General features: G+C 44.8%; 1 protein-coding gene across 1 annotated transcript in view; it reads left to right on the forward strand.

Annotated features, from left to right (window-relative positions):
• The window catches only part of LOC110522812 (lipoxygenase homology domain-containing protein 1), a 51,953-nt gene that overhangs the window by 23,814 nt on the left and 9,238 nt on the right, over window positions 1-18,901 (forward strand). The window contains exons 15-33 of the mRNA XM_036976540.1: window positions 292-452; window positions 1,394-1,470; window positions 2,120-2,316; window positions 2,581-2,773; window positions 3,178-3,338; window positions 5,032-5,371; window positions 8,869-9,020; window positions 9,265-9,398; window positions 9,534-9,697; window positions 10,196-10,300; window positions 10,412-10,540; window positions 10,754-10,918; window positions 12,989-13,170; window positions 13,342-13,458; window positions 13,719-13,881; window positions 14,439-14,593; window positions 15,410-15,619; window positions 15,810-15,936; window positions 16,191-16,399. Coding sequence (XP_036832435.1) covers window positions 292-452; window positions 1,394-1,470; window positions 2,120-2,316; window positions 2,581-2,773; window positions 3,178-3,338; window positions 5,032-5,371; window positions 8,869-9,020; window positions 9,265-9,398; window positions 9,534-9,697; window positions 10,196-10,300; window positions 10,412-10,540; window positions 10,754-10,918; window positions 12,989-13,170; window positions 13,342-13,458; window positions 13,719-13,881; window positions 14,439-14,593; window positions 15,410-15,619; window positions 15,810-15,936; window positions 16,191-16,399 — 3,141 coding nt within the window. The remainder of the gene's footprint in view (window positions 1-291; window positions 453-1,393; window positions 1,471-2,119; window positions 2,317-2,580; window positions 2,774-3,177; window positions 3,339-5,031; window positions 5,372-8,868; window positions 9,021-9,264; window positions 9,399-9,533; window positions 9,698-10,195; window positions 10,301-10,411; window positions 10,541-10,753; window positions 10,919-12,988; window positions 13,171-13,341; window positions 13,459-13,718; window positions 13,882-14,438; window positions 14,594-15,409; window positions 15,620-15,809; window positions 15,937-16,190; window positions 16,400-18,901) is intronic.

Consider the following 18,901-nt stretch of genomic DNA (forward strand, 5'->3'; position numbering starts at 1 on the left):
GTAGGTGGTTCAGGAGTTCCTGGGTGTATATGTAGTGTAGATAGTTCAGGAGTACCTGGGTGTATATGTAGTGTAGGTGGTTCAGGAGTTCCTGGGTGTATATGTATTGTAGGTGGTTCAGGACTACCTGGGTGTATATGTAGTGTAGGTGGTTCAGTGAATGATGCTCATGCAATCAGTAACCCTTCCTGAGACCTGAAGACTTGTGTTAGCTCCCAGATCTAATATCTAGGCTTTAGCTCAGTGGGTTAACTTGGTTTTGAGCGGTTTATCTCCCTCATTTCTCCACAGGCCGATGAGTTTCTGACCGAGGCGGTGTCGTTGGGGCAGGTGCGCAGGGTGCGTATCGGCCATGATGGGAGGGGTGGAGGCTGTGGTTGGTTCCTGGATAAGGTGTTGGTCAGGGAGGAGGGCCAACCAGAGTCTGCGGCCATAGAGTTCCCCTGTAACAGGCAAGTCAACCAGCCAATCACGTGGCAACCAATCACATTATATATTTCATAACATAATGGGAGCATGGCCAACTAACTAACTTAGGGCTTGATTCAATGGACTTGTAGTGCACAGGGAAGCACCTTCATGGACTTGTAGTGCACAGGGAAGCACCTTCATGGACTTGTAGTACACAGGGAATAACCTTCATGGACTTGTAGTGCACAGGGAAGCACCTTCAAAGACTTGTGCTGTACACAGGGAAGCACCTTCATAGACTTGTGCTGTGCACAGGGAAGCACCTTCATGGACTTGTAGTGCACAGGGAAGCACCTTCATGGACTTGTAGTGCACAGGGAAGCACCTTCATGGACTTGTAGTGCACAGGGAAGCACCTTCATGGACTTGTAGTGCACAGGGAAGCACCTTCATGGACTTGTAGTGCACAGGGAAGCACCTTCATGGACCTGTAGTGCACAGGAAAGGACCTTCAAAGACTTGTGCTGTGCCCAGTGACCTTTTTACTTGATAATGAAATTAATCCAATCACTCACTCCCATCACAAGTAACAACTAAAGCACCAAACAGCCAATCACACAGCATTTCACTACCAGCCATACAGCCTCAGGGAAGACAGTTATCTGGCCTGGCCACGCCCAGTCTGTCTCTATTGGCAGTTCTCCAATTGCCTCACTTAACCAGTTAGCCAGCTGATGGACCAGCATCCCATTACAAATAGGGACTAAACACACTGTGGCCAGCCAGGTCTCTCTCCCTCCAGTAACTGAAGCTAAACCACAAGTCTGGGGTGCCCTGTTACACCGTAACACTTTCCTCTTTCAACCTCTAGGCTATACATTAGGCAATGTTGAGTGAAAGTGTTTCAGGTTGTATACCTGTGCCTTATAGAGGTGTGGTTGATTCAAATGGAGTATCTCCTTTTGGGTGTATTTTATGCCAGGTGGTTGGACCGGAATGAGGACGATGGACAGATCGTTCGTGAGTTAGTGCCAGCAGGAGATGGTCTGCGTCTCCACAGTGAGTCAACCATGAAACAGACAAACACTTTAGTTTATTTGCACAAATAGAAAGACAGTTTGTCCAGAGTTAAAAAAGCTGATTATGTGCAGGTGGGGGGGAAAGCAAAATGTCTTGAGTACCCCCCACCCCCACCCCCGATGGTCATTAATCACACAGACTCAGCAGTCTGGACAAACTAACAAACAAAGGTATCTTGATATGTTTCAAAAGACGTCAAGTACAGGTGTTCTATCCTAATTTGATCACTCTGTCACAGTGGATTTTCCTGCGCAGCAGCAAATGCAAATTGTAGTGTACCGAGGTTTAAAAAGGCTTGTCAAGTTTGTAATTTCCACTTTAATTTCCACTTTAAGACTTGATTTATCCTAACAAAAAAAACATCAACCCTTATAAAAATGTCCATTAATTATAAATCACCTAATAATTCACATTTCCTGCATACATTTCTTGCTGTGAGAAACTGGTCAAATTAAGATAGCGTATCTGTTGGAGAAACATTATACTACAGATGTTCACATACAGTAGCTAGTGTGAATATACAGTACAATGAAAAAATAAAATCTGAACATAAACATGAAAAACTCAAGGTCCCATTTAAAGTGTGTGTCTACAAGAGGAAAAACCCATGCCTCATATGTCTTTTAAGATGTCAACTACCATATCTCGGTGAAGACAGGCAACATCAACGGGGCCAGCTCGGACTCCAAGGTGTTTGTTAAGTTGTACGGAGAGAAGGGCGACACCACGAGGATACTCCTGGTGGTCTCGGACAACGACCTGAGTAACTACTATGAGACGGGCCAAACTGATATCTTCACCGTCGAGACCTATGACATCGGACAAGTGTGTCACTTTTTATGTTTTATAGAATACATGATCAGAAACCTAGAAACATAGATGATAGTTGTCTAATTCAAAGCAACTCATCCCAACAGTAGGTCATTATAGTGCATGTCTCAGTTTCTTGGAGTTGTATGGTGCTTTATTATACATCATTTGTGGTTTTGATTCCTACATGGGTCTCATACGGACCATGTTAACTGGATAAAAACATCTGCTAAATGACCATCCATCCTAATTCTTACTTCCTGGTTTCTATCTCTGTAGATCCACCGTCTTCTGATAGGCCACACTAACGAGGGTCTGCGGGCTGGTTGGTTCCTGGACAGTGTCCAGATCATTGTTCCGGTCCATGGGAAGCAGTACCAGTTCCCCAGCCATCGCTGGCTGTGTAAGGATGAGGCTGACGGCAAGGTGGAGGTGGAGATCTATCCCAGCGAGACCCTGGACATCGAGAAACGTAACAGACAATTTACTAGATTGGATACTCTGAGACAATGCATGTATTATACAGTACATACTGTGCCAGAGAATACATATATTTACAGTGTCATATTTATACACACTGTGCAATATACCAGAGATTTCAAATACACTCTGGGGCATTTGTACACACAATGTGTGTACAACCAGAGTTGTCACAAGAAAAGTACAGGAACAGTCAAAATGGTAGAAAACGTATATTATCACTGAAACAACCTGTAATCAGATGACGTGACTAGATGAATACAGTTCTGTCCAGTAATAAGCGCTGATGGCCTACTTAGGGATTATGATGGATTGTGGTGCATTAGTCCCCACTCTCCATCATCCTGCCATGGTTTAATTGGTTAGTGACATGTTGCTCTGCCCTCTGGTTTGCAGTGATTAACTACGAGGTCACAGTGGTCACGGGGAACATGCGCAATGGTGGCACCAACGCCAATGTGTTCTGCCAGATCTACGGAGAGGAGGGCAAGACCGAGCTCATCAGCCTCAAGAGCCGCTCCAACAACTTTGAGCGCGGGACCACAGAGATCTATAAGGTCTGGATCACCTTGTTCAGATACAGTCAGTGAACCAGTAATAGTAGTCTACTGACTACACATTGATTAGGTTCAAATTGTGGGAAGGAAATTATTTTCCCTTTGTGAATTGGATGGATTCTTGAAGAGTACAGCTATCATTGGTTTTGAGAAGACTTAGCATGAAATCAGTAATTCTGCCATGTTGTGGAGTGGAGTTGATGATGACAAATCTCAAAATTGTAAAGATGGGGAGAGGTCTGTCAGTAATAAAGAGATGCTCTGCTCTGCAGGCTCTCAGAAGGGTGAGACACAGACACACTGGAGGCTAATTGCTAATTGTTTGCTCTTGTGTTGAGTTTGCGCCCGTTATTTTCAGAACAGTTATTTTTGTATGTTGTGCTGTACGCTGACACACACATGATAAGACATGTACTCTACACACACGTACACATGGATTTTGTATTGTAGATATGTACTAGTAGAGTAGTAGCCAGAGGGCACACACTTAATGTGTTGTGAAAAGTGTTATGAAATGTAATCTCATGTATTATTTTAAATTGTATATAACTGCCTTAATGTTGCTGGAACCCAGGAAGAGTAGCTGCCACCAAGTCAGCAGTTAATGGGGATCCTTAATAAATACAAAGTATTACTGTTCTATTTCCTCTGGAAAACAACACATGCTAACCTCTAGGTGTTGTTGTTTTACATCACACTCCACAAAGCCAGTCCTGCAGCCTCTAGTTTGATCTTATCTTGATTATTGTCCTGTCATATGGTCAAGTCCTGCAGCCTCTAGTTTGATCTTATCTTGATTATTGTCCTGTCATATGGTCAAGTCCTGCAGCCTCTAGTTTGATCTTATCTTGATTATTGTCCTGTCATATGGTCAAGTCCTGCAGCCTCTAGTTTGATCTTATCTTGATTATTGTCCTGTCATATGGTCAAGTCCTGCAGCCTCTAGTTTGATCTTATCTTGATTATTGTCCTGTCATATGATCAAGTCCTGCAGCCTCTAGTTTGATCTTATCTTGATTATTGTCCTGTCATATGATCAAGTCCTGCAGGCTCTAGTTTGATCTTATCTTGATTATTGTCCTGTCATATGGTCAAGTCCTGCAGCCTCTAATTTGATCTTATCTTGATTATTGTCCTGTCATATGGTCAAGTCCTGCAGCCTCTAGTTTGATCTTATCTTGATTATTGTCCTGTCATATGATCAAGTCCTGCAGGCTCTAGTTTGATCTTATCTTGATTATTGTCCTGTCATATGATCAAGTCCTGCAGCCTCTAGTTTGATCTTATCTTGATTATTGTCCTGTCATATGGTCAAGTCCTGCAGGCTCTAGTTTGATCTTATCTTGATTATTGTCCTGTCATATGATCAAGTCCTGCAGGCTCTAGTTTGATCTTATCTTGATTATTGTCCTGTCATATGGTCAAGTCCTGCAGGCTCTAGTTTGATCTTATCTTGATTATTGTCCAGTCATATGGTTCAGTCCTGCAAAGTGCTGATAGATGTACACACACACTACATGTTAATATTTTTAAATGTATTGAAATTGTAAATTATTTTGTCTCTAATGTCTTTTTCGTTATATATCAGACCCCAGTAAGACTAGCTGTCGCCATTGGTGTTGGCTAATGGGGATCCTAATAAATTAAATTAAATTAAAAATAAACACCTATCTTCCTGTCTCTCAACCCCCAGATCGAGGCGCTGAACGTGGGCAAATTATTCAAAATCCGCATCGGGCACGATGGTTCGGGCGTGGGCGACGGGTGGTTCCTTGAGACGGTGGACATCAAGCGGCTCACTATGGCCATGGTACAGAGGGAAGTGGTGAAGGAGAAACCAAAGGATGACAAGAAGGACAAGAAGAAGAATAAAAAAAAGAAGAAAGAAGAGGATGAGGAGGAGGAGTACGTGACGGAGCTCCAGGAGGTGACAGAGAGCGTGACGTTCCCCTGTCATCGATGGCTGGCCCGCGACGAGGAGGACGGGGAGATCGTGGTGGAGCTCCTACCCGAGGACCCCGGAGACCTGGAGGGTAGGCTTCAAGTTTCCAGTTTTATTAGTCCTATGTACGGGATACGCATGGTATATATTGTCCAACCAAATTCTTACTTTCAGGTTCCTTCTCAAAAATGCAACAACAATAATAAATGAAATATATGAATATGAACATATAGTAAATGGCTCAGTGGAATAGAATAAACATTTGAGCATAATTATAATACAGGAGGCCTCCCGGGTGGCGCAGTGGTTAAGGGCGCTGTACTGCAGCGCCAGCTGTGCCACCAGAGACTCTGGGTTCGCGCCCAGGCTCTGTCGTAACCAGCCGCGACCCGGAGGTCCGTGGGGCGACGCACAATTGGCCTAGCGTCGTTAGGGAGGGCTTGGCCGGTAGGGATATCCTTGTCTCATCGTGTACCAGCGACTCCTGTGGCGGGCCGGGTGCAGTGCGCGCTAACCAAGGTTGCCAGGTGCACGGTGTTTCCTCTGACACATTGGTGCTTCTGGGTTGGATGGCGCTGTGTTAAGAAGCAGTGTGGCTTGGTTGGGTTGTGTATCGGAGGACTTTCAACCTTCGTCTCTCCTGAGCCCGTTCGGGAGTTGTAGCGATGAGACAAGATAGTACTACTTCCGGCGCCGACAGAGATGGCTGCCCTCGCTTCGCGTTCCTAGGAAACTATGGAGTTTTTAGTTTTTTTACTTGTTATTTCTTACATTGAACCATTATGGTTCAATTCATACAGTCGAGAAGAACTACTGAATACGCCAGCGTCAACTCACCATCAGTACGACCAAGAATATGACTTTCCCGGAGCGGATCCTGTGTTCTGCCTTTCAACCAGGACAACGGAATGGATCCCAGCCTGCGACCCAAAACAACGACGTCGTAAAAGAGGCAAACGAAGCGGTCTTCTGGTCAGGCTCCGGAGACGGGCACATCGCGCGCCACTCCCTAGCATGCTACTCGCCAATGTCCAGTCTCTTGACAACAAGGTTGATGAAATCCGATCAAGGGTAGCATTCCAGAGCGACATCAGGGACTGTAACGTTCTTTGCTTCGGGGAAACATGGCTCACTCGAGAGACGCTATCGGAATCGTTGCAGCCAGCTGGTTTCTCCACGCATCGCGCCGACAGAAACAAACATCTTTCTGGTAAGAAGAGGGGCGGGGGCGTATGCTTTATGGTTAACGTGACGTGGTGTGGTCACAACAACATACAGGAACTCAAGTCCTTCTGTTCACCTGATTTAGAATTCCTCACAATCAAATGTCGACCGCATCATCTACCAAGGGAATTCTCTTCGATTATAATCACAGCCGTATATATTCCCCCCCAAGCAGACACATCGATGGCTCTGAATGAACTTTAATTGACTCTTTGCAAACTGGAATCCACACATCCTGAGGCTGCATTCATTGAAGCTGGGGATTTTAACAAGGCTAATCTGAAAACAAGACTCCCTAAATTGTATCAGCATATCGATTGCGCAACCAGGGCTGGTAAAACCTTGGATGATTGCTATTCTAACTTCCGCGATGCATATAAGGCCCTCCCCCGCCCTCCTTTCGGAAAGCTGACCACGACTCCATTTTGTTGCTCCCTGCCTACAGACAGAAGCTAAAACAAGAAGCTCCCACGCTGAGGTCTGTTCAACGCTGGTCCGACCAATCTGATTCCACGCTCCAAGACTGCTTCCATCACGTAGACTGGGATATGTTTTGTATTGCGTCAAACAACAACATTGACGAATACGCTGATTCGGTGAGCGAGTTCATTAGAACGTGCGTTGAAGATGTCGTTCCCATAGCAACGATTAAAACATTCCCAAACCAGAAACCGTGGATTGATGGCAGCATTCGCGTGAAACTGAAAGCGCGAACCACTGCTTTTAATCAGGGCAAGGTGACCGGAAACATGACCGAATACAAACAGTGTAACTATTCCCTCCACAAGGCAATCAAACAAGCTAAGCGTCAGTATAGAGACAAAGTAGAATCGCAATTCAACGGCTCAGACACAAGAGGTATGTGGCAGGGTCTACAGTCAATCACGGATTATACAAAGAAAACCAGCCCAGTCACGGACCAGGATGCCTTGCTCCCAGGCAGACTAAATAACTTTTTTACCCGCTTAGAGGACAATACAGTGCCACTGATACGGCCCGCAACCAAAACATGCGGACTCTCCTTCACTGCAGCCGAGGTGAGTAAAACATTTAAACGTGTTAACCCTCGCAAGGCAGCAGGCCCAGACGGCATCCCCAGCCGCGCCCTCAGAGCATGCGCTCAAACTTCTACAGATGCACAATCGAGAGCATCCTGTCGGGCTGTATCACCGCCTGGTACGGCAACTGCTCCGCCCACAACCGTAAGGCTCTCCAGAGGGTATTGAGGTCTGCACAACGCATCACCGGGGGCAAACTACCTGCCCTCCAGGACACCTACACCACCCGATGTCACAGGAAGGCCATAAAGATCATCAAGGACAACAACCACCCGAGCCACTGCCTGTTCACCCCGCTATCATCCAGAAGGCGAGGTCAGTACAGGTGCATCAAAGCTGGGACCGAGAGACTGAAAAACAGCTTCTATCTCAAGGCCATCAGACTGTTAAACAGCCACCACTAACATTGAGTGGCTGCTGCCAACGCACTGACTCAACTCCAGCCACTTTAATAATGGGAATTGATGGGAATTGATGTAAAATATATCACTAGCCACTTTAAACAATGCTACTTAATATAATGTTTACATACCCTACATTATTTATCTCATATGTATACATATATACTGTACTCTATATCATATACTGCATCTTTATGTAATACATGTATCACTAGCCACTTTAAACTATGCCACTTTGTTTACATACTCATCTCATATGTATATACTGTACTCGATACCATCTACTGCATCTTGCCTATGCCGCTCTGTACTATCACTTATTCATATATCTTTATGTACATATTCTTTATCCCTTTACACTTGTGTGTATAAGGTAGTAGTTTTGGAATTGTTAGCTAGATTACTCGTTGGTTATTACTGCATTGTCGGAACTAGAAGCACAAGCATTTCGCTACACTCGCATTAACATCTGCTAACCATGTGTATGTGACAAATAAGATTTGATTTGATTTGATTTAGTAGCTACTAAAACAATTGGATACCACAAAATTGGGGAGAAAAGGGGGTCAAATTTAAAAAGAAAATGTTTAAAAAAATTATATTACAGGAATGCACAATTTCTAGTCCGTTATTTACACTTGTATTGGGGAAGGGGGGTGGAGGTAGAGCACAGGGTCTGGCCCTGGGGGGCCACAGTGTGTTCATGAATTTGTTCCGCACAGCACTTAACACACCTGATTCATCAAGTAATTGTTGACTTCAATTTGAACCAAGATCAGTTATATCTGGTGTGTTAAGGACGAAACCCATCATTGATAGGAGGCTGGAGGGGAGTGAATAGTTGTAGTTATTGTATGGTCATGGATTATGTAATGAGTGACTCAGTGAATCTGGATGATCCACAGAGAACTCCTATGAGGTCCATGTGTTTACTGGCCCCATGTGGGGAGCCGGAACCGATGCCAACGTGTACATCAACATCTACGGAGAGATCGGTGACACGGGCGAGCGGAAACTAAGAAAGTCCAACAACCTCAACAAATTTGAGAAGGGGCAGGTGAGGAAGCAATCTACCAATATGATGATGATGTCAATAATATCCGGGTGGCTCTTGAACTACGACCTCTCTCCCATTGACCTAGCTGTTGGACCTCTGACCTTTGTGCCTGATTCAATAAATTAAAGCATTGAACAACTATTGATCATTGAAAAAGATGTTCCAGGCTACAGTAACCTTTTATTAACCTTTTAATCATGTCTCTGACCTCTGACTTTTCCCATGGTTTTACTGCGGGGTTCAGGAGGACGTGTTCTCCATGCAGGCCATCGATCTGGGCATTCTGAAGAAGCTGAGGATTCGTCACGACAACAGCCAGCCTCATGCTGCCTGGTTCCTGGACAGGGTGGAGATAGTAGACAACAAAGACGACACCACGTAAGGGGGGGGGGGGGGGGGGGGGGGGGGGGGCAGGCACAGGATTACACAATAATATTAGCATACATCAGTTATTATCATGTTACAGACAGACAGACAGACAGAGTCTAGAAACCTGACCCGGTAGTGTTCTAGGTACTACTTCCCATGTAAACGGTGGCTGGCCATCGATGAAGATGATGGACAGATTGCCAGGGAGCTGGTCCCTGTGGACGAAGCCTTTATGAAGAAGGGTGAGGATGATGATGATGATGATGACGAGGAAAACTCCAGTGCAACACTCGGCCTGGAACAGAAGGGTGAGACACAGACACACTGGAGGCTAATTGCTAATTGTTTGCTCTTGTGTTGAGTTTGCGCCCGTTATTTTCAGAACAGTTATTTTTGTATGTTGTGCTGTACGCTGACACACACATGATAAGACATGTACTCTACACACACGTACACATGGATTTTGTATTGTAGATATGTGGTAGTAGAGTAGTAGCCAGAGGGCACACACATAATGTGTTGTGAAAAGTGTTATGAAATGTAATCTCATGTATTATTTTAAATTGTATATAACTGCCTTAATGTTGCTGGAACCCAGGAAGAGTAGCTGCCACCAAGTCAGCAGTTAATGGGGATCCTTAATAAATACAAAGTATTACTGTTCTATTCCCTCTGGAAAACAACACATGCTAACCTCTAGGTGTTGTTGATCACTAGCTATACAATATAACATTAGATTTGACTGAATAATAACAATGCATTATCATGAATACATTGTCATCTGATTTGGTTGATGTGTCTGTCAGCCATGTCCACCACCTTCACAATGAGGGTAAAGACTGGAGACAAGAAGTATGCGGGCACTGATGCCAACGTGTTCGCCATCCTGTACGGCATGAAGGATGATACAGGTAACGATGCTTTACAGACACTGAGATAGGTGATATACATGTTTGTGTCCTAGAGCGTGTGTATTTGTATATCCTACTAACTATGGTATTTACTGCTGTGTGTTTTCACAGGCATCATAATGCTGAAAGCATCCAAGTTACATAAGAATAAGTTTGAGCAGGCCATGATCGATGAGTTTACAGTGGAAGCTGTGGACATTGGAACACTGAAGAAAATACGCATAGGGCATGACAACTCAGGTTAAACAAGCTCATACATATATATGATATGTGATTACACATATTATGTACACACACACACACACACACACACACACACGCACACACACACACGCACGCACGCACGCACGCACGCACGCACGCACGCACACACACACACACACACACACACACACACACACACACACACACACACACACACATTTCCAGTGATAATGTGTTATGCCTATACAGGGGCAGCATCAGGCTGGTTCCTGGACTGGGTAGAGGTGGATGCCCCCTCCCTGGGCCAGAAGCTGAGGTTCCCCTGTGGTCGCTGGCTGGATAAGGGAGAGGACGACGGGGCCATCGTCAGGGACCTCTTCCCTGCAGACCTCCAGACTGAGCTCTACACACCATGTAAGAACCAACCTGCAGCATACTATACTTAGATAACCCACGTTATAGCCGACTAGCATACCACTACTCTACACAGTGTTACTGTCCTATATCAAACCATATAAGGCCATACCTGGCATACCAAGAGCCAGCCTAATGCACCCTGTACTTATTGTAGATAACCCATATCGTACAGGACCTTATACTACCATACCATGCCATATAGGCCTGGGAATTGCCAGGGACCTCACAATACAATATTATACCGATACTTAGATGCCAATAGAATATGTATGCCATTCTCACGATTCTCACGATTCTATATGTATTGTGATTCAATACTGCGATTTATTGTGATTGTCTGCTACAGAGAGACAAGAGAGAGCATGACAAAATGAGTTTTGATCAGTCAGGGAAATAAAAGTGCTGAAAACATGTTGGCTCAGCATTTAAAAAGAAGATGGAGAACAAGCTACCTACAGAAACCAAAACAATTAAAAATAATATAATATTTGTACACTACCGTTCAAAAGTTTGGACACGCCTACTCATTCAAGGGTTTTTCTTTATTTTTTACTATTTTCTACATTGTACAACAATAGTGAAGACATCAAAAGTATCCACCCTTTGCCTTGATGACAGCTTTGGAAACTCTTGGCATTCTCTCAACCAGCTTCACCTGGAATGCTTTTCCAACAGTCTTGAAGGAGTTCCCACATATGCTGAGGACTTGTTGTCTGCTTTCCCTTCACTCTGCTGTCCAACTCATCCCAAACCATCTCAATTGGGTTTAGGTACGGCCAGGTCATCTGATGCCGCACTCCATCACTCTCCTTCTTGGTCAAATAGCCCTTACACAGCCTGGAGATGTATTGGGTCATTGTCCTGTTGAAAAACAAATGAGCTAAGCAAACCAGATGGGATTGCGTATCGCTGCAGAATGCTGTGGTAGCCATGCTGGTTAAGTGTGCCTTGAATTATAAATAAATCACTGGCAGTATCACCAGCAAAGCACCCCAACACCATCACACCTCCTCCACCCTGCTTCACGGTGGGAAGCACACATGCGGAGATCATCCGTTCACCTACCCTGCGTCTCACAAAGACACGGCGGTTGGAACCAAAAATCTCAAATTTGGACTCATCAGACCAAAGGACAGATTTCCACTGGTTTAATGTCCATTGCTCGTGTTTCTTGGCCCAAGCAAGTCCTTTCTTATTGGTGTTCTTTAGTAGTGGTTTCTTTGCAGCAATTCAACCATGAAGGCCTGATTCATGTAGTCTCCTCTGAACAGTTGATGTTGAGATGTGTCTGTGAAGCATTTATTTGGGCTGAAATCTAAGGTGCAGTTAACTCTAATGAACTTATCCTCTGCAGCAGAGGTAACTCTGGGTCTTCCTTTCCTGTGGTGGTCCTCATGAGAGCCAGTTTCATCATAGCATTAGATGTTTTTTTGCTACTGCACTTTAAGAAACTTTCAAAGTTCTTGACATTTTCTGAATTGACTGACCTTCATGTCTTAAAGTAATGTTGGACTGTCATTTCTCTTTGCTTATTTGAGGTGATCTTGACATAATATGGACTTGGTCTTTTACCATTCCTATCTTGTCACAACTCAACTGATTGGCTCAAACGCATTAAGAAGGAAAGAAATTCCACAAATGTAGTTTTTACAAGACACACCTGTTAATTGAAATGCATTCCAGATGACTACCTCATGAAGCTGGTTGAGAGAATGCCAAGAGTGTGCAACGCTGTCATCAAGGCAAAGGGTGGCTACATTGGAAATTCTCAAATGTAAAATATATTTGGATTTGTTTAACACTTTTTTGGTTACTACATGATTCCATATGTGTTATTTCATAGTTTTGATGTCTTCACAATTATTCCACAATGTAGAAAATAGTAAAAATAAAGAAAAACCCTTAAATGAGTAGGTGTGTCCAAACTTTTGACTGGTACTGGTACCCTGTGTATATACAGTATATATTTTTTTACAAATTGATATTGCGATATGTAACTGTATCAATATTTTCCCCCCATCACTAATGATATATCATACCCTAAGCCTTGTTTTCCCTCTGTCACAGTTGTGCCCTATGAGATCAAGACGTTCACCAGTGACCTGTTTGCAGCGGGTACAGACGCAGATGTGTTCATCGTGCTCTACGGCCGAGACGGGGTGTGCACCCAGCAGAGGTCTCTCTGTGTCAACAAGAGGGAGAGGACCATGTACTTTGAGAGGGGAGCTGAGGACATGTTCATCGTTGAGGTACGACCAGACAGTAGTCACCCATAAGACAATGTAAAGAGCAGACAGCTGTGTAGGGAAAATATTATTCTGGAATGAGGATGATAAGGATGTAGATGATGTGGATGATGAGAATGTTCCTCATGATGATGATGATGATGATGAGGGTGATGTTTCTGTAACATTGTGGAGTTGGAGGACGTGGGTGATGTCATAGAGAAGATCCGTATTGGTCATGACAACAGAGGGCTAAACGGAGGCTGGCACCTGGACAGAGTGGAGATCAGACGACTGCTGAGGAAGGGGAAGGTACACAGGAGAAAGGCTACTCTGTTACTCAGTTACAGAGCTATAATCAGCTTACCCTCCCCAAATCCTAACCTCAACCATTAGGTAAAATTTCTAAATAACTGATCTAAGACCAGTGTCTAGCGGCAGGGTAAAACTACACCGGTCTTCACTATTATATATCAAAATAATACCATTTTTAGTCACAAGGTGGTGCTTTTCTCCTCTTGGAGAGACCTGGAGTGTATTCAGTCGCACACTGCTGCTCTGGCTTTCTCTAGGGGTCGGAGACTATTATCTTCCCATGTGAGCGCTGGCTGGCCAAGTCAGAGGATGATGGAGAAACAGTGAGAGAGTTAGTACCTTCTGACATCATAACGGAGAAACTACTACGAGATGGTACCCTGAAAGTCAGCGAGGTTGAGGTGGAAGATGCACTGGAGAGTACGTACACACAGACACATACAAACACACGCTAACACACGCACGCACACACACACACACACACACATTTAGGCCTAGGCACACACGCCCTCGCATAAACACACCAGCTGGTGCAAACACGCAAACAAATACACACACACACACACACACACACACACACACACACACACACACACACACACACACACATACACACACACACACACTCGCACTCACACTCGCACTCACACACACACTCACACACACACTGAGATGGAAGATTCAGTGGCGAGTACACACACGCACACACACACACACACACACACACACACGCACACATACAAACTGGAGGCTGGCCATTACAGCAGAATGCACCTCTTTGTTTGTCAGACTCTTTGTCTGCCAAGTAAATAATGAGGCAGTTTTCTGCTTAAATTGGTCTCTTTCTCCTCTGCAGTCACGCAGAGTGTCGGCAATTTGTTCCCATTTGAACACTTCAGTACATTGTTATGCCTTCCGTCTGTGGGTTGTCTATCTGTGTTTTCTTATCTATTATCTGTGCCCATCTCTGCCCGTAGCTCACACTTACAAAGTGTCTGTGATGACGGGCGATGTTTACGACGCAGGCACCGATGCCAACGTCTTCCTGACCATCTACGGAGACCTGGGAGACACTGGCGAGCGCAAACTCAGCAAGTCTGAGACCAACGGCAACAAGTTTGAGAGAGGAGCGGTAAGAGACAGAATACAGACCTTACTGTATCCCTAACTAGGTATCCCTGACTACGTATCCCTGACTACGTATCCCTAACTAGGTATCCCTGACTATGTATCCCTGACTACGTATCCCTGACTAGGTATCCCTGACTACGTATCCCTGACTACGTATCCCTGACTACGTATCCCTGACTGTGTATCCCTAACTAGGTATCCCTGACTACGTATCCCTGACTACGTATCCCTGACTAGGTATCCCTGACTACGTATCCCTGACTACGTATCCCTGACTAGGCCTTTCTGTCATTCATGTGAATGTTTTTTGGCTTTTGCATCACAGCATAAAATTGGACAATAATTTTGAGGCAGTATACACTGAGTGTATAAAACATTAAGAACACCCCCCCCCCTTTTGCCCTTGACTCCTATGCTTTCCACAGTTGTGCCAAGTTGGATGGATGTCTTTTGGGTGGTGGGCCATTCTTGATACATACAGGAAACTGTTGAGGGTGAAAAACCCAGCAGCGTTGCAGTTCTTGACACAAACCGGTGCGCCTGGCACCTACTACCTTACCCTGTTCAAAGGCACTTCAATATTTTGTCTTGCCTGTTCACCCTCTGAATGGAACACACATACAATCCATGTCAAAATTGTCTCAATGCTTAAAAATCCTTCTTTAACCTCCCCTTCATCTACACTGATTGAAGTGGATTTAACAGGTGACATCAATAAGGGATCATAGCTTTCACCTGGATTCAGTCTGTCATGGAAAGAGCAGGTCTCCATAACATTTTGTATACTCAGTGTATGAGCCCCTGCCTTCTATTCCAGGTGGATAAGTTCACCATTGAGGCGGTGGACCTGGGTCAGGTGTTTAGAATGAAGATTCGCCATGACAACAGCATGATGAGTGCTGATTGGTACCTGGACCAGGTGGAGGTGGTTGACGAGGATACGGAGGAGGTCTTCCTGTTCCTGTGTGAGCGCTGGCTGTCCAGAAAGAGAGAGGACAGACGCATCGAAAGGATGTTCTATGTCAAGGTACTGTTATAGAGGCCATTTGGCCTTGGTGTGTGTGTGTGTGTGTGTGTGTGTGTGTGTGTGTGTGTGTGTGTGTGTGTGTGTGTGTGTGTGTGTGTGTGTGTGTGTGTGTGTGTGTGTGTGTGTGTGTGTGTGTGTGTGTGTGTGTGTGTGTGTGTGTGTGTGTGTGAATCTGTGAGTATTCTCTCAGGGTTACGAGGGGGAGAGGGAGACTATCCAGGGCAGTAAGAAGAGCTCAGCCCTGATCATGAAGAGTGTGGACAGCAACATGAACAAGAAGAAGAAGAAGGGGGAGGACGTCCAAAAGGAGAGCACCAGTCAGTAAACACACACTGCTGTCAATATAAACACACACATACATTCACAACCCCCTCCCCAAGCACACACACATTGACAAAAAAAGAGTTATGAAAACAGACTGAATTTCACCAGTTTCATACATTGCAATGAGCTGATTGATAACTCCAGACAAAAGTCTTTATTTGCATTCTGCTTTGTAGAGGCAGAGTTTGGAGAAACAGCTGCTCACCCTTACACATACAATCAAACACATTACCTTGTGTCTCTGCAGTCATCCCATACCACTTCACCATTTCCACGGGGGAAGAAAACGATGCCAGTACCTGCAGCAGGGTCTATGTGATCATCATGGGGCCAAACCACACCCAGACACAGAGGCTGTGGCTGGACCTGCCTGGGGGGAAGAAGTGCTTTGAGTCTGGGTCTCTGGAGTCCTTCGAGGCTCATGGAGCTGATGTTGGTGAGATTAAAAAAGTGGAGGTAAGTACTTGAAATGGACTGAAACAGATGCCAGCAGAGCCATGTATTTAACGAGTTGGGCCAATGCAGTTTCTGCATTATGATGCATTTACATGACACATTCTAGGAGCGCCATCCTAGTGGCTGAGGACTTTAATGCAGGGCAACTTAAATCGGTTTTACCTCATTTCTATCAACATGTTAAATGTGCAACCAGAGGAAAAAAAACTTTAGACCACCTTTACTCCACACACAGAAACGTGAACAAAGATCTCCCTCGCCCTCAATTTGGTAAATCTGACCGTAATTCTATCCTCCTGATTTCTGCTTACAAGCAAAAATGAAATTAGGAAGTGCCACTGACTCGCTCAATATGGAAGTGGTCAGATGACGCAGATGCTAAACTACAGGACTGGTTTTCTAGCACGGACTGGAATATGTTCCGGGACTCATCCGATGGCATTAAGAAGTATACCACATCAGTCACCGGCTTCGTCAATAAATGCATCAATGACATTGTCCCCACAGTGACCGTACGTACATACCCCAACCAGTAGCCATGGATTACAGGCAACATCCGTACTGAGCTAAAGGGTAGAGCTGCTGCTTTCAAGGAGCGGGACTCTAACCCTGGAATCCCGCAATGCCCTCTGACGAACCATCAAACATGCAAAGCGTAAATACAGGACTAAGATTGAATCGTACTACACTGGCTCCAACGCTCGTCAGATGTGGCAGGGCTTGCAAACTATTACGGACTACAAAGGGAAGCCCAGCCGCGAGCTGCCTGTGACACGAGCCTACCAGATGAGCTAAATTACTTCTGTGCACGCTTTGAGGCAAGCAACACTGAGGCATGCATGAGAGCATCAGCTGTTCCGGACAACTGTGTGATCACCGTAGCCGATGTGAGTAAGACCTTTAAACAGGTCAACATTCACAAGGCTTCAGACGGATTACCAGGACGTGTACTCCGAGCAGGCATTGACCAACTGGCAGGTGTCTTCACTGACATTTTCAACCCGTCCCTGGCCAAGTCTGTAATACCTACATGTTTCAAGCAGACCCCATAGTCTCTGTGCCGAAAAACACCAAGGTAACCCGCCTAAATGACCACTGGTCAAATGACTACTGAAAAGCTGGTCATGGCTCACATCAACACCAGAAACCTTAGACTCACTCCAATTTGCACACCGCCCCCAACAGATCCACAGATCACACAATCTCTATTGCACTCAACACTGCCCTTTCCCACCTGGACAAAAGGAACACCTATGTGAGAATGCTGTTCATTGACTACAGCTCAGCGTTCAACACCATAGTGCCCTCAAAGCTCCTCACTGTTTTCAACTCTCTAGAGACAGCAAGAGCGGTAGAGATACTCTGAATGATCGGCTATGAAAAGCCAACTGACATTTACTCCTGAGTTGCTGAACTGTTGCACCCTCTACAACCACTGTGATTATTATTATTGCCAAAGGCTCCAGCTACCCTAGTCATAGACTGTTCTCTCTGCTACCGGACGGCAAGCGGTACCGGAGCACCAAGTCTAGGTCCAAGAAGCTTCTTAAGAGCTTCTACCCCCAAGCCATAAGACTGCTCAACAGCTAATCAAATGGCTACGCTATGTACATATTACTTCAATTACCTCGACTAACCACATTGACTCGGTACCGGTACCCCCTGTATATAGCCTTGTTATTGTTATTTTATTGTTGGTCTTTTATTTTTTACTTTAGTTTATTTAGTAAATATTTTCTCAAGTCTTATTTTTCTTAAAACTGCATTGTTGGTTAAGGGCTTGTAAGTAGGCATTTCACGGTAAGGTATTCAGTGTTTTGATACACCTGTTGTATTCAGCGCAAGTGATAAATACAATTTGATTTGATTTGATTTGATTTACATGACACTGCAACATTATTTGCCAGTCATTAACTAATACATGGGGAATATTTAAACAGTGCTATGTAACTGAATGTCTGGAATTAGACCTACATTCTAAAAGTTGGCCTAAATATATGGCTCTGGGTGCCAAAACTAATTTTGGGTGCCGATAAGCTTAAAATGTAGATGCCAGTACTTATCATATTTTAGTGCCAATATTTTATAAGGGGTGCTGGTACTCAAGCTGTAGAACATTGAGTTGAGCACCGGTCCAACTCGAGCACCGGTCACATTACACACACACACAGACACACAGACACACACACACAAAGACACACACACACTACACACACACACACACACACACACACACACACACACACACACACACACACACACACACACACACACACACACACACACACACACACACACACACATACACACACACACACACACACACACTACACACACACACACACACAGACACACACACACACACACTACACACACACACACAGACACACACACACTACACACACACACAGACACACAGACACACAGACACACACACACACACACACACACACACACACACACACACACACACACACACACACACACACACACACACACACA

Source organism: Oncorhynchus mykiss, chromosome 5, assembly GCF_013265735.2.
Source record: "Oncorhynchus mykiss isolate Arlee chromosome 5, USDA_OmykA_1.1, whole genome shotgun sequence".
NCBI classification, from domain to species: Eukaryota; Metazoa; Chordata; class Actinopteri; order Salmoniformes; family Salmonidae; genus Oncorhynchus; species Oncorhynchus mykiss.